Source organism: Rhipicephalus sanguineus, chromosome 10 (genome assembly GCF_013339695.2).
Source record: "Rhipicephalus sanguineus isolate Rsan-2018 chromosome 10, BIME_Rsan_1.4, whole genome shotgun sequence".
Lineage (NCBI taxonomy): Eukaryota > Metazoa > Arthropoda > Arachnida > Ixodida > Ixodidae > Rhipicephalus > Rhipicephalus sanguineus.
The window spans coordinates 119,653,234-119,668,623 of NC_051185.1; the positions used below are offsets into that span (position 1 = coordinate 119,653,234).

At 46.0% G+C, this 15,390-nt stretch overlaps 1 protein-coding gene across 1 annotated transcript; it reads left to right on the forward strand.

Moving 5' to 3' along the window:
• Window positions 1-9,991: 9,991 nt before the first annotated feature.
• LOC119371698 (uncharacterized) lies at window positions 9,992-11,410 on the forward strand. The gene has a single exon (XM_037642153.2). It carries the CDS (start codon window positions 10,349-10,351, stop codon window positions 11,408-11,410), a length of 1,062 nt encoding a protein of 353 aa, XP_037498081.2. The 5' UTR covers window positions 9,992-10,348.
• The last annotated feature ends 3,980 nt before the right edge of the window (window positions 11,411-15,390 follow it).

The window sequence follows — 15,390 nt, forward strand, 5'->3', positions numbered from 1 at the left end:
CAACGATTGCTGGCATTGGGCTTGAGTGTGCCTGCAACACCGTACTTCCAGCGTACTGGAAGCACCCCTTTTAAGTTCCCTTCACCTAGGGTTTTATCACATGCAACTTTGACTACTTGCATGCCTTCACACATTTCTATTAAACTCAATCGTTTGGACTGTGATCTATTCTTAGCTTTATATAGTAATGACAAAGTAACAACGTTTTATTTTTCACAGTGACTGTAAAGTTACTTGCGGAAACTCTGCAACTGTAACTGCAACAGTTACTTTTATGGCTAATAACACTAAGTGTAACACTTTTTACTGGTAATATGCCCATGACTGCTAGCTGCTATTCAAAAAAAGATACAGCCGCGATACACTTTCATGCGATTTGCTTTTTTTTAAAATAAAAATCCCTTTTTGCAATCCCACTACTCTCAATCACAGCATTTTCAGCAAATCTTGAGGATTTCTTGCACCTCTAGAAGGCTAAGCGGGCATACCTTTAGCATTTGCAAAAATGCAAGGGTGTGTGTGTGTGGGGGGGGGGCTTAAAGGTGTACAGACGAAACCATTCAAGGAAACAAAAAGTGTCTCATACACTAGAAAATGCAGTAGTGTGATGAGAATGATAAGCCTTGAAGAGGAATTCAGCGTACTGGAAGCACAAGACAGTAAAGTAGCGCTTACGTGGTGAAGGCGGTTGAAGCTCAGGACTCTGAAACTCTTGCTCTTCAGTGGCTATAGAAAATAAAGAAAGCAAATATATAGATCTGTCTAAGCCATTTACCTTCATAAGAATGAGATTGAAGCTAGATATTACCAGACATGGCAGAACTCTCCACGAATGAAGAGTATTCATAGCTCTTGGCCTTTTCACGTGCGCTCCGGTAAGTGCCTGAAAGAAGAACCAAATTAATTACATGAAGTTGCACCAAACCTTTCACCTATGCACATGTGAATCGGTTATTAAGGTGAAAGTCATACGTGTCTCATTCAGAGGTGCCCTTGAAGGAGCTCGCAATGACCATGTTCAAAACCCGACATAGCCCGCAGATCGCACAAACAGAATTACATGATCACAGATGCTATTATCTCGGAATTTGTGATGTCATCACGTGAAACTGTTGCTAGGTCAAAGGTGGGCCAATCCCGAAAAGTAATATACCAGGTGAGGTGCAGAAAGCTTTAGGGTAATATGGGGGGGAGGGCAATTGGCTGACAATGTCAAGGTAATTTAAAATTTAATGAGTGTCTCGTGAGAGCACATGTTTATTGCCTGTTTTGAATTTAGTGTTAGCTAAAGGAACTCAATTCTTTTGGAAATGCTGGCCAGCATGCCCAGCAAAACATTACATAACTGCAAGTTGCACCAAGCATTCAAAGTGCAGCCACCATTCAATAGTCCACTAAATGACTTTGGACAGCACCTATGCTGACAAAAGCAAGATACGGCCATGCCATGAGAAGTGCGCTGTGATGGTTACTTTCACACATCATGACTGCCTTTTGTATTCGGGAACCTGAAGGCAAACCCAAACCTATTTAACCTGCCAGCAACTTGAAAATGAGAAAGCCTGAGAGCACCAGCCCATTACTTCTTTTACACCCTGTCCAAGGAGTGACCTAGCTGTGTATAAGGACAAAGAGTGGCAATAGCTTGGACCTCTGCGCTCGGCCAGTGTGAGAAGGAACAAAGATGAGAAGCAAGAGATTAAGAACTGCCGGCCCAGCGAATGGGCATTGTCTGTTTTTTCTTCATTACACTAAATAAAAATTTTCGCAATTGGTAAAATGCACATGAACAATATGTAAAGCAATGTTGTCACAATCAAAGGCACCCTGTGGTTTGACATGGGGCTTGCTAGCAGAATGTACTTATGCTATGTGTGCCTGCTATGAGACTGGCCGCTCCAACAAGAGCACAGCCATAGAGCACTGCCAACGTTCCAGTAAGCTTCTATAGCACAAGATGAAATAATTTAACCATCACTACTTACCTATTGTGTAGCAGTCCCACCAAAAACTACAATTAATTTAATTTCCAGCAGCACATTCAAAACAGTTTTCACAAGAAGTTTAACAAGACAGCTTGTCATATATAATTAAGTTTACTGTATATCTATTGCACGCTGTTGGCTGCAGCACCTACAATTAGTATGCTCCTGTATATGCCACACCCCAATTTTCGTGTGCTCTGCAACTACATGGCAGGCACAGCGCCAAGTTTCCTGTTCTCCTGTGCAACAACACAGTATAGCAGCCTGCTGGAGACGACTGTAGCAAAAGTGAACTGTCACAAAGACAATGCCTCCATGTCGCTTGTTTTAAATAGCAAGGCGATGTTACTTTGCAGATTCCAGAAAATCAGCAAAGTGAGAACAAGGTGAAAACAGGAACCAATGTTTCCAACACAGGAACCAACACAGGATCCAACATTGTCGTTGGATCCTGTGTTCACCTGGCTCATTGACCTGATTTTCTTGCTCCCACCTGCTCCACATTTTCCCACTTCCTATTTTAATAGTTTGTCAGACAGTGACAGCTTGAGAAGGCAAACATGACCTGTGTTGCTATTCCAGCTGCCAAGGCCCAAATAAGTCACCTACGTTATCAACTGCCCATTATTTGACCGTGTCTGCAACAAGCACTTACGACATTTGGCGACAATTCTTATCGGGTAGCACTGCCACCCCTCATCTGTGGTGCCTGGCACTGCCTCAGTCAGTGCCAAGTGCCGCATATCTGCACTGCCAGGTGGCCACAGACATTGCTCATTGTCTGCGGTGACCCATGAAAGGGGCACCACAGCAATCGAGTCACCTTCCAACGGAAAAGCCACCACAGCAAACTTCTTTGGCATGCTGGAAAAAAAATAAGGACAAAAGAACATAGCATTTTGAGTTAACAGATCTGCCTTTCCATTTGAATACCATGAAAACATGCAGTGTTTTTTCCCACGTCTACTTGCAATCACATAACACTTGTACAAATAACTATATTCAGTGATGGAAGCCACATTTTACTTTTTGGAGCACACTCTGGAGCAGAAAAAATGCTAGTTTGGAGCAGCTATTGACCATTTCCGGAGCAGATGGCAAATATTCCAAATGACTCCTGGAGTTTAAAGGAGCACTGACACAAAAATATTGCACCTTGTTTTTTTTTGTTGCAATAGATAGCTTATGATCCACTTATCACGGCTGCAAACCTCGTTTGCACGAGTGCGCGACGGTTATTTATTTAGAGACGTTTTTAGAGCGCCCAGTTGCAGTTTCAGTTTCAAAGAGCACCGAGCTAGGCAGCACTACTTCCGGAGGACGGGTAAACACAGCTGGCCACGTGACCGCGCAAAATTGTCACGTAGGCGATGCGCAAGAGCGAGTGCGGCGGGCGCCGCACTTACGGTTCGTCTGCTACGCCAGTTCGTCTGACGTGGGACGCTTCGAGCTGCTTGCTTTTTGATCCGCGTTTTTCACGCTAGAAGTGCGGATGTCGTCTGTGTCGTTGCCAGGCATGGTTCAAGCAGTCAGTGGAGCGTTTTAGTCTGTCCGGAATTAAAAAGGGCGTCGCGTAAAACCAAATAAAGTGTCCCCAAGGTGGCACTAGGTCAAGTGGCGCCAGCTATGGAGGATTAGAAACAACTAACAAACGCGTAATCTATGTCCTCCGAGCATTCGGAAGTGCCCATTTCAACTCGTTAACCCTACAGCATCGATTATTTGACTATGGCTCTCAAAAACGGCGCCGAATCGGGACGAATACATTGCTGTTGAAGCTTAAGGACATGAATCTAAAGCAAAATGGAAGCATCAGTTCGGAGCTTACACGCTACAGAGTGCCCGGCGGCCACTTGATAGATTCGAAGTGGACGACAACCGCTTTTGGCAGTGCGGCCATGTTTTTTGGAGGCGCGAATGCCTCGCCGGAGAAGCTTGCCGTGCATGTTGGACAGCTCTCGCGCGTGCGGCGACGGCCGATGTTCTGCGGCACCACGCCGTTGCGGCAGGCTTGCCGCTAGCGTGACCGGGCCATAACATCTGCCAAATGGCACGACGAGCGAACAGCGGAAGGCAGCACAAGCGCACAAGCGCAATGGCACAACCAGCAACCAGCCAACACAAACTCGTGACGTAGGTTTGTTTACATATCCGCCGCGTTGATGTCGGCGTCGCGAGGTGCTCGCATCTCGCTCAGTCGCGCGGCATGCACTTTAAAATTGATTTTAAATATGTTCTAGGCTATACTGGCCCTTGATATTTCGTAGACGTTGTGTATGGCTCCACATATATCTATTTCACTCATTATCTCGCCTTCGAAATTTTGTGTCAGTGCTCCTTTAAAGCATTATTTAAGCATCTCATAAGTATTATTACTTATTATTAAAGACATTGCACATAGAATTATCACTGCAAATTGCAAGAAACAAATAATTTTAAATATATAGCTCACCAGGCTGATGGGTGTTCAGTGACCACCCATCTGCCTGATGAGCTATAGTATATTTAAAATATCGGGTACTTGTGACAAAAATGGTATAAAACCGATGAAGCTGAGCCACAAATTATAAAAGCAACTACAATCACATAGAGCAGTTTATAATCGGTAACAGAGCAAAGAAATCTGTTATTTTCATATTTCACCAAAATAGCCTGCATTTGAAATTTCAAAAAAAAAAAGACAAAAAACGAAGTTCGGATAGGTTGAAAAAACAGCCTTGCCATTTCTTATGGCAAAAATGAGGTCAGAAATGACAAAGTGATAAATGTGATCAGTCACACATCACAGTCCTCCCACCAGCTGTTAGTAATCAGTAAGATATCGAACTAGTCTCACACACGTTTTACCAAAATAGCCTGCCTGTCATGTACAGCTACATACAGCTAAATCGGAGACATATCAACAATGCCAGTACTTGCGGCATTGTCGATATGCTAGTATGGAGCTAGTATAGAAACTCCATACTAGCATACTATAGTACATACTATACTCGCGGACAACTTTTCTTGGCAATGAAGAAAAGGCTACAGGGGCGGAGCTACTGCACATCACTGCTCCGCGAAGTAGTCTGGTTTGGAGCGCATTTCGAATTTAGTTTCAGTTTGCAAACCTTTCGTATCTCTTGTGACGGCTGCTGGATTATTCGAGCAGCCATGGTCGAATAATAACATTGCATACTATTTGCTTCGTCTGCTTAGACAGCCATTTGTTAGTGAAATTCGTCGCAAGTTCCTTCGGCGAGTCATCGGAAAGGCTGGAGGGCGACGAGCGCTCACCTGAAGACTGAAGGCACCAGGGGCGTAGCCAGAAATTTTGTCCGCAAAATATAGAATGATAGTAGACTGCTTATTTTTTGATACGTTTAGGTTCAGTGGATAATCATGTGTTTAAAGTTCATTGTTTTCAGTTTACCAGTGCCATTTCGGAGCAGTTACTAACAAAAATTACAGTTGGGAGCAGCATTTCTCTTTTGGAGCAGTTTGGAGCAGCACTTCCATCACTGTACATTGAACACTATTGGTGAGATCGTAGCTTGTTTGCTGGAGCAAACAGTAATGAATGTTGATACTGCACAAGGCACGCTGGCTGTAACTGCGGGACACGTGCAAAAGCGCCCCATATCCCTCCCCCCCCCCCTTCCCCCCAAAAAAGGACAAGAAAAGACAAAGGAGGGGTGACGTACGGAGGTTTGCGAAAAAGAGCCAACGTCTGAGCATGTAGTTTCACAGACCGCCGTACAAGGTGTAACGCGTACGTGTTGCTCGCGATGATACAAGCATGCTAATGAGCACGTTAGCAAGTAAAGATAAATAAGCACGCTCTCGACAGACACGTGCCAAGGCTGTCAAGCGGCCCATACCTGCCAACCTGAAGACATTTGAATTCGTACACTCGCGAAGGGGACCAAAAGCGACGAAATAATATTCGCATATGTTTTTATTTATTGCTTCCCCAAACCGCAGTAACGTCACAGACTGCTTTGAATAGTTTCCAGTAAAGCTAGCACTCGTGCACCGCGATGCACGCACGTGTAATGAAGGTATAAAACAGGGTCCAGTGAAAGCCGGATTGGCCCCCTCCCAATCTTATTGCGCTTCACCGCATGACGGTGGTGTACCACGGCGAAGCAAAAATGTGGTTTCATTAGGAATTGAAATGTCTTCCCGCTAACAAATCCAATTTTCCGTAAAAGGATTCGTGAAGTCGTAAGACAGGCCCAAATTCATACATTTTAAGAAAAGCTCCGCGGGGTTGACAGGTATCCAGGCCGTATTCTCGCTCAATCGCATTCGTTTATTAGAAAATCGTGGGACATGGATACCGCGCTCTACCACTTTGAGGTCCGTGCTTGAATAGACTCCACGACGATCGGTACCAAAATTTAATGTCCAGTGTAAGTCGAGTATTAATTCAGCCTGCATTTTTTGCGCGTGTTTGATAATGCATGTAAGGTAACTGCTAACAGCACTCAAAAACTACGGTGCTCAACATAGGCTCTGTGTGACCGTAGCATGCAAAGCACGTGGTCACCAAATGTCCCTAACGAACATGCACAAAGAAAATGTAAATAACATCCTGAAGCAAGTTGCGGAAATTAGTACGATGCACTGACCAAGGGACAAGAACGTACAGTGACAATATAGATAACCAGGTAATAGAAGAAGTGCACGTATACTCACGCTGAGTCGGCGGCGTGCAGAAGAAGCTGCAGTCTCTCTGAGATGAGCAAAATTCCCACGACCGTCGTCGCTATCTTCCTCGGTGCATGTGAGCATGACCAAACAGTCCAAGCCTTGAGCACAAGCACGTGCATGGCAACTTGCCAATGTGAACAATAGTACTACAGGGTCACCAGACTGCTGCAACCACTGGTCGCCAAATTGGTCCCCGCACTTGCACGAATGTAACCCAGAGGAGGTCGTGATATATCCACATGCAAACGTTCGAGTAACCCAAAAAAGTGGTTCCTCAGATGGCGTTAATTGCCAAAATATTTTTAGTACATTAGTTCCTTCATACATGGGCTCACAGATTGTGCAGCAGTGCAGAGTGTCTCTCGCGTGTGCGCAGTGATGGCATGATTGCTGATTTATCAGCAGTCTAGATGCACTGATCTTTAAATTTTTACTGCTGGCTCTGTGGTAAGGTGTATGAATCTGCGGCTTTTTATTATTTTTTTTACAAAAACGAAACTAACTTTTCCCCTTTCATAGCAAGTTTACTTTAATGTGGCGCCACCAGTCAAACTAGAAGAACAAGAAAACTTTATTTTAAGAGCAGGGGTAGAAAAAGGGAGACTCATCGGGGTGTTGCTCAGGGGCACCTTGGGCAATGCCCCAAGCCCAGGGCCCCACTGGCTTTCGCCGCTCGCCTAACGTGACTTAGAAGTGCGAGCTGGTTGCACCTCTAGTTGCAATTTTTAGGTCCGTGCTGGCGGTGCTGGCGAGTTGTGCCTCCCACTGCTCCAAACTGTCCACAAGACCTAAAATTGTTTTCAAACTGACTTTCGGCCACACTCTCATGAGGTGTGGTATAAAGTTTGCAAACCTCTGCACCATGGACAAGCGTCATGAAGCGTTAGATATATTTTAATTAGCCGCCATATATTTGAAAGGACTCCCATCTGCACCTTTGTGGAGGTCCATAGCGTCTTACCCTTCAAAGGATTTATGGGGAACTCAATATTTTTGTCGTGTGCTCCGCTGGTGAGCGAGAATGTCTTTTAGGGCCATTAAGCACTACTTCTGTCTAATGAGCCATAAACTTTGCATAACGTACGTACGTACCCCTGAGTTACGAAGACAAAAGCAATAAATCCGTTCCTGTTGTATTTCGGGCCCCGTGCCCGTACTAAGAGGTGTGGGGCAATGGCTCGAAAGCCAGGTTTAGAAAAAGGAAGACTACCAGCCGGGCCCACAGTAGTTGTGAGCCACAGTTATAGGGAACAAGAGCACGTTCACGCTCGGTTTGCTCGCTCTGCCGCAGTGGTGATCTTGTCTCACCGTGGTCATCAAGGAGTAAAGGTCGAAGTATTTATATTTTCGCTGCCTCTCTGTCTTTTCCGAGAGCCTCAGCTGGCCACTGGCCCTAAGGACTTGGTCCTGAGCCAACAGAGACAACAAAGCGAAAAACTGGGCGTGTTACGGGAGAGCGCGCACCTTGTGTTGTTCTTATCTTTGTCCCCGTCGTTATAGTGCACGCTCTCCGGTAACGATGAACCCACAGAGAGAACAGGAACTTCTGGCTATGAAGGCTGTATGCAGTAAAAAAGAAAAAAATTTTTGACCCTCCGCACGTTCCACCTGAATACTTCCAGCATGTCAGATTCGACATTTACTGGTCATTCATAAGGCGAATGAATAATCAGCACAATGATCAACATAACTGCACATTATCAGATGCAACATGTAGCGGTCATTGATAAGGCAAATGAATATTTATAGCCAGTTAGGTTCTTCTTGTTTGTTCCACTCGCCTCGCTGGTTGCGCGACATTTGCTGCTGCCGCCAAGGAAGCCGAAGGCGAGAACTTTTCATCTGCTGGCACCTTGAGGAAACGACCGCTCCGACATCATCTGGATAGAGACGTTTATTCGTTTCTCTTCTCTATTTCTTTTCTGCGCTTCCTTTCCTGTTCCTCTAAACATTCCTCGTCGCCTGCCCCAATTGCCTCGATCGCCTCAATGATCTCCGGCTTTTCCTTAGCCTCGGCAATTTTCAATTGAAGCTGTAGCAGCGCTAGCTGCTGTTCCGACGCCGTATCTGACGTGCCACTACCATGACCCCAAACACTGATCAACATATGTGCCTCGAATGTAGTGTAGCCTGCGTAATGTCAATGACACCACTGTCCGCACAGCACGGTGCACCGTGCCGCACAGTTCGCTTGCGGAAGCTCGATGGGGCTCGTGTTTTATTTCATCTCTCGCATAATTAATGTTTGAAACAATGATACTACGATATAGCTTTCGGTATCCCGTGTGTCTGTTGTGCATCGTAGCCATGTTTCTCTATCGTCCCTGCACTACGGGGACAGAAGTACAATACTACATTAGCACTCCAAAAGCGAGCGCAAATATTAAAATGAGAGATATACTGCTTTCTGTTGATTTTTCGTGAAGATATTTACTACTATTTTTTATGTGTCGTGGCAACACTGGTTCATTTTCTTGTCATCGCCGTCTCGTTTGTCTGTCAACGCGCTACTGGTATGCTACGGCGATGATTTGAAAATGAGCTCGAAGTGGTCGAAATATCGCGCCGTTAAGAAAGATTATGAGCTTGTCCTGCACGGGCTCGACATCTCGAAGCTTGCATTCGGGAATGCGCCCTCGCCGCTGAACGAAGCCAGGAAAAGGCCGGCCAGCGAGGCGTTGTCGGATGATGATGGCGAGCAGTCGCACTCGATTCCGTCTACCGTCCTCGGAAAGGGATCGACGAGCGACGTTGCTTCAAGCAACGTTTGCGCCAGTGGCAGCGGAAGTTCGGCGCATCAAACAGAGCCGGTACAACCTGTTGCATCTCTGTCTGATGACGTCGAAGGACATCTAGAACCTGTTGTGCCTCGGATCGATGACGCCAAAGAGCATGCTCGGACATCACCAGTTGGCAGCAACTTTCTTGGAGCCAAAGGTGATTCAGGGAGCAGCTCCGACGACGAAGCCGCAGAAGCCACTTACGTAGGCACAAGTGCTTCAGACAGCTCCTCTTGCTCAGATGAGCTGTCTGTCGAAGAGGTGGAAGCAGTTGAAGCTGCAGGCTGTTCTGGTAGCCAAGGGGTGCCTTCACATGATGTGCCTGCAGAGGAGCTGACAGCAGCTGAAGAACTTGCTGTCATTGCAAGCCGTCACAACATGACGCATTACAACATCAATGATATTCTTGATTTTTGTCGGCGCCGAGGCATTCCTGGCCTGCCAAAGGACGCCCGAACCGTGATGCGGACGGAGAGAAAAGCGCAGCTTGACCAAAGTGGAAATTTTGTGCATTTTGGTCTAGCTGAAGGCATACGACAAGCCATAGGACCAGGGCACTTGCCGCGAGATATCAAGCTGCAAGCAAACATTGACGGCGTTCCACTTTTTAAAAGCAGCCAGACATCTTTTTGGCCCATTCTTTGCCGATGTAGCAACATAACGGCTTCCACACCATTTGTGGTGAGCGTTTATTGTGGACCCGGCAAGCCACCGGACCTCCAGAGTTACCTTGCCCCATTTGTAAACGAAGTTCTTGATGTTACTTCTAATGGGATAGTTATAAAGGGCACCCACGTCGGTGTGACCCTGACAGCAGTTGTATGTGATACACCTGCTAGAAGCTTTATTAAAGCTGTAGCTGGCCATAGTGGCTATTATGCTTGCGAGATGTGTACGCAAAAGGGCCAGTACATGGAAGGGCGAGTGACGTTTCCTAACCTGCATGCACCCCTGCGTACGAATGACTCCTTTCGCTCACAAGAGGACAAACATCACCACAATGGCCTCTCACCATTCCTGCCGTTGAGCTTGGATATGGTGATGTGTTTTCCAACTGAATACATGCATCTCGTCTGCTTGGGTGTGATGCGGCGCATGCTCAGAAACTGGGTGAGCAGAGGGCAGGGTCCTAGGACATGCAGGTTGGGTAGGTTTGAGCGCTGCAAACTCAACGATCATTTGCGAGAATGTGCAAGTGCCTTTCCCAGCTGCTTTCAAAGGAAGCCAAGAGGAACAGAAGAGCTGGACCGCTGGAAGGCATCAGAATTTCGTACATTCCTCCTCTACGTGGGGCCTGTAGTGCTTAAATCTGTGCTCCCAGCGTCACAGTACAAGCACTTTCTGATGTTTCATGTGGCAATCACTATACTGGTTTCTCCACAGTACCATGTGGAGTACAATCAGTTTGCCCGTGACCTGCTGCGATACTTTGTCCAGCAATTCGGCAAACTTTATGGCACTAAACAGCTTGTGTACAACGTGCACACCCTCAGCCATCTTGCCGAACAGTGCTTGGTGCATGGACCCCTCGACGAATTCAGCGCCTTCCCTTTTGAAAACCATCTGGGGAAAATGAAAAAGTTGCTGCGCTCCTCTAACAAGCCACTCTCTCAACTCAGCAGGAGGCTGTCAGAGATGAGGCATCTGACTCCGAAGGTGCAGAAGCAAGGGCCACGTGAACTAAAAGCAGGAGACTGTTTTTTACTGGATGATGGACCGGCTGTTGTGGTGGAAGTGAATGACAGCAGTTGTAAAGCTGCAGCCCTACAAAATCCGAGGGACTTTTACAAAGTTCCACTGCAGTCATCCTGGCTTCGCATATTTAAGTGTGATGCCTCTAGTGGTGATGTGAAAACCTGGCGGCTTGAAGACCTTCGTGGCAAAGCACAGTGCCTTAAACTGAGGCGCAAGCGCAACTACATAGTTTTTCCTTTGTTGCACCTGCAGTGAAAGCCGCAACCATCAGTCTTGAAGCAAAGGGAATTCTTGGTTGACAGTAATAATATCTGGGGTTTAACGTCCCAAAACCACAATATGATTATGAGAGACGCTGTAGTGGAGGGCTCCGGAAATTTCAGCCACCTGGGGTTCTTTAACATGCACCTAAATCTAAGTACACAAGCCTCAAACATTTTCGCCTCCATTGAAAATGCAGCCGCCGCGGCCAGGATTCGATCACGCGACCTTCGGGTCAGCAGTCGAGCACCGCAACCACTAGACCACTGTGGCGAGGCAGATCAACCAACATTATGGGAAGGTTATTGCAGTGTACAAAGAAAAAAATGTCTATGCCTGTGCATTACTTAGACTCTCATAGGTTATTCTGTGCCGATTTTAACAGCAAAGCTGTTTAGCAAATCATTTCTTGTATCTCGTATCACGAATTCTGTCATCATATACGGGTATGTGCCACAAAAATGAGGTAAATACCACTACTCACCACTGGTCCACTAAAAATGAAGAAGGTAACAGTTCGCCCAAAAAATGGCTGCGAACGAACTCGCGCCTAACCATACGCAATTATGGGATGCCCGAAGATAAATTGTACTTCTGAGGAAGAAGCTGCAGTTTGAGAAGCGAGGCTTGCCACTATGCGTGAAAGTCAGTGGCAGCGCTGGGAAGATCCGGAGTATAAGGCCAGGGAATTGTAACGGAAGAGACTGCAGTGTCAAGAAGATCCCGAATACAGGGAGCCCAAACGTGCAGCAAATGCTGCTCAAGTGTGTTCCCTGCGGCAAGGTCCAGCCTACCAAGAAGTGTAGGAGCCCGTGCCTCCACCGGTGGTGCCGACACAAGGTTTCAGTGCGAGTTCCTTTCGTTGGAATTTGGACATTCCTATGAAGTGTGTGATCGTCCTTGGTTCAACACAAACAACTTGTCCACTCTTAGGACTGTGTGATCAGTGGAGTAGCACGACCTTGACTTGCGTGTGCTGCAGAAGCTCTTCCTCTACACTACGACCGAGCTGGAAGATGTGTGGCTGAGTAGAACTTGTCGCAAGACCGTTCTTCGAGGGAGAGGGCCGCAGTGCAGCTCGAGCAACGGTTTCTCATTAAACATCCAATGTCTAAGAAAAGGCAGGTGGTTCACTACATATCCACTCGCTTTTCGCCAGTCAAGCCAAGTTCAACCTCGCTACAGCCAAATTCCCCCTAGATACAGCAATAAGTAAGCAAGAGATCGATCAGCTTCAGAGTGTATCGAGCTTTGCGTGGCTTAGTGCAAGCTTTGAGCCAATTTTTTTTTTGCCATTTTGTATCTGTTGATATACAGCCAGTGCATCATCTGTTTCAACCTCGAGCTAGCCACTAGTCCACCATGACGCAGGCTGAACCTCCTCCATTGTATCACTCCCCTCAACATCCACCCACCACGTTGACAGCACTTGTCAGTCATATCAGTGAAGTGCTCTTATCTCACTATGCCACAATTACCATGTGCACCCTTTTTTGAAGCAAGAGGACGCAGGATCACTGACAAATGATTCTAGTCACAAGCCTACCTGGCGTCAACAACAGCCTCGCAAGGCCAAACCATTGCAGCGAGGATCAACCTAGCAGCCACCTACCAATAATGAGCCTGTGTCTACCACCACATGCTGCTGACCCGTTTCCACTGGCGCATCTCCCCAACAACTTACCCACCACCTTTGACGGCATACTGTACATGTCGAGCCACAGCTGTGGTGCTCAGCACTCGATGCAGTGGGAATAGTTGGGGGTACTTGACATCAGTGATGTGTTACACTCCAAACTATGTCTCGGAAGGACTGTTTCTGCCATCACACAGCCTACGAGGACAATTTCAACAGCACTAGAAGTTCATTGCGATGTCAAGTCAAGGTGTTAGATGCTGTGAATGTTCATGATCAAGCAACTTTTAGATGAGAAGTCCAGTTGTCACCTCTGGTGCTGGCCTTCTCACTACCTACAAGCTTTCCATGATGTTCATGTGCACTCTGGTCGCAACTTGAGCCTTTTAATTGTCACCAGGATGTCAGCTGATGCTTTGTGTTCTTGATCTACTGTGCTTGTTTTCTATCTCTATGTTACATGTCTTTTTTCATTCCAATGCACACTGCATGGTCTTTGATTATGAGTTTTTGTTATTCTCCAAGTTTGTGTGCTCTGTGTTAGTACTGTGTTAGACTGCAGTAACGGTATACTTTTCACTTGAAGGACAGCGGCAAGTTTTTGGTCATGATTATGTAATGTTTGCTGCAAGTGCTCGAGCAAATTTTTGTTCTTTGCTGAATTTTCTTTTCACATCTATGCACCCATCTTAGTAACTCTTATAGATATGCATACTCTTGTACTCATTCTAAAGGCTGGCTACTAATTTTAAACCCATATTCTTTAACTAGGATATTGTGCACAAGCTTAGTCTTTATAGATGATTTATTTTCAGTCCTATTTCAGCTACTCTAGTACTTTCTTGGTATAGATCATCAGTAATTCGTTGCAGTTAGTTCCCATCATTGCTGAAGAGCATGATGTCTGTAAACTGCAGATTACCCAGATATTCTATATCAGTTTTAATTCCTCTTTGTTCCCAACCTAGCTGTTTAAACAGTGTTTCTAGGCACCTTGTGGGGCTTACACTTTTGCAGTCTGAACACCCCCTACCCCGCTTTTCTTTCAAGGAATAACTCTTTCCTTTTGACTCGCCCCATTCGTCACGGTGGTCTCCCCCCCCCCCCCCTCCACTTTTCACAGCTACCCACTACTCCTGTTTGGATTGGAGGAGAGAGTAAACAGCATATGCGCAAAAGCGCTAAGGAAATCAGTTCCAGCCCTGAAGAAAAGTCCACTTGTCGGAACGTCGGCTTGAGCACACACACCCCTGTTTACGCATTTTTTCATTGCAAGCTTCCATCTTCCACTTCCTGTCGTTTTTTGCATATATAGAGAAAGAAATAAATAAACAGAGACAAAGAAAAAAAAATAGAGAGAAGAAAAAAGGAAATGTAAAGAAACACCAGTGGTTTCAGCCTGGATAATATTTTGAGGCTTCCTGAATTTTATCTTGAATCAACATATGTTACATTTAGCAACCAAGTCCTTGTTCCACGGGAGGGCATTATGTATAGGCTCGTGCATGGCACTTGTACTAGCTCGTATTTTCTTGGCCAGCATTGATTGTGATCTGGTGTGCTGTTTTGACCATGATATTGTGCTAAAGGTTTTCAGATACATAGATGACTACCAAGTTCTTTTCAAAAAAGAACCTGGATTGGCACACACTAATTCTGTGCAAGATATTTTAGCGGTCTTTGAACGACACAGGTGAGGTTTAACCTTCACCTACGAATTACCTGGCCAGAACAGAATTCAGTTTGTAGATATTAACTTATCTTTGCCACCAGATCACACATGCTGGTTGTACTTGCAGAGCTAGAAAAGACCTGTTGAATAATTCTGCGCATTCAAAGACTGTTAAACGGGCCATTGACATGCTTTGCTTGAAGGGAGTCTTGGAGAAGTGATGTGTTCACCTGGTCCATGACAGCCTAAAAAATTAGGTTGCTAGGTTGGTGAAGGCTGGTTTTCCTGTGTCAGTTGTTGTCAGTTGTTGCTGTAGCAGGGAAGCTCCTGCAGAGGTTGAAGGCTAGTGCTGTGAAGGTCGTAAAAAAATACGATCGGTGGTTGTCCCCTATAATTATAGGGTATCTCACAAATGAAGGATGCTGCCGATCACCATGGTGTGCCTGTGGTATTTTCTGCCCCACACAAACTGGCCTCACTTTGCCCCCGCATCGCCTCTGCAAGTAGGAGTGTGCAAGATTGCACTAAGAGCCATGCTACTCGGTTCATCGTGTGCTCGAAGGGGTTTGCATACGAAATCCCTCTGACATGCGGGGAGGTGTACATCGTCCAAATGGGCCTATGTTTAAATGAATGGCTTAGGGAGGGAGCACCAGCTTTCGATCA

What these genes read in the sequence shown, in the direction of transcription:
- LOC119371698 (XM_037642153.2), top strand. Translation starts at nt 10,349, where the DNA reads ATGTGTACGCAAAAGGGCCAGTACATGGAAGGGCGAGTGACGTTTCCT.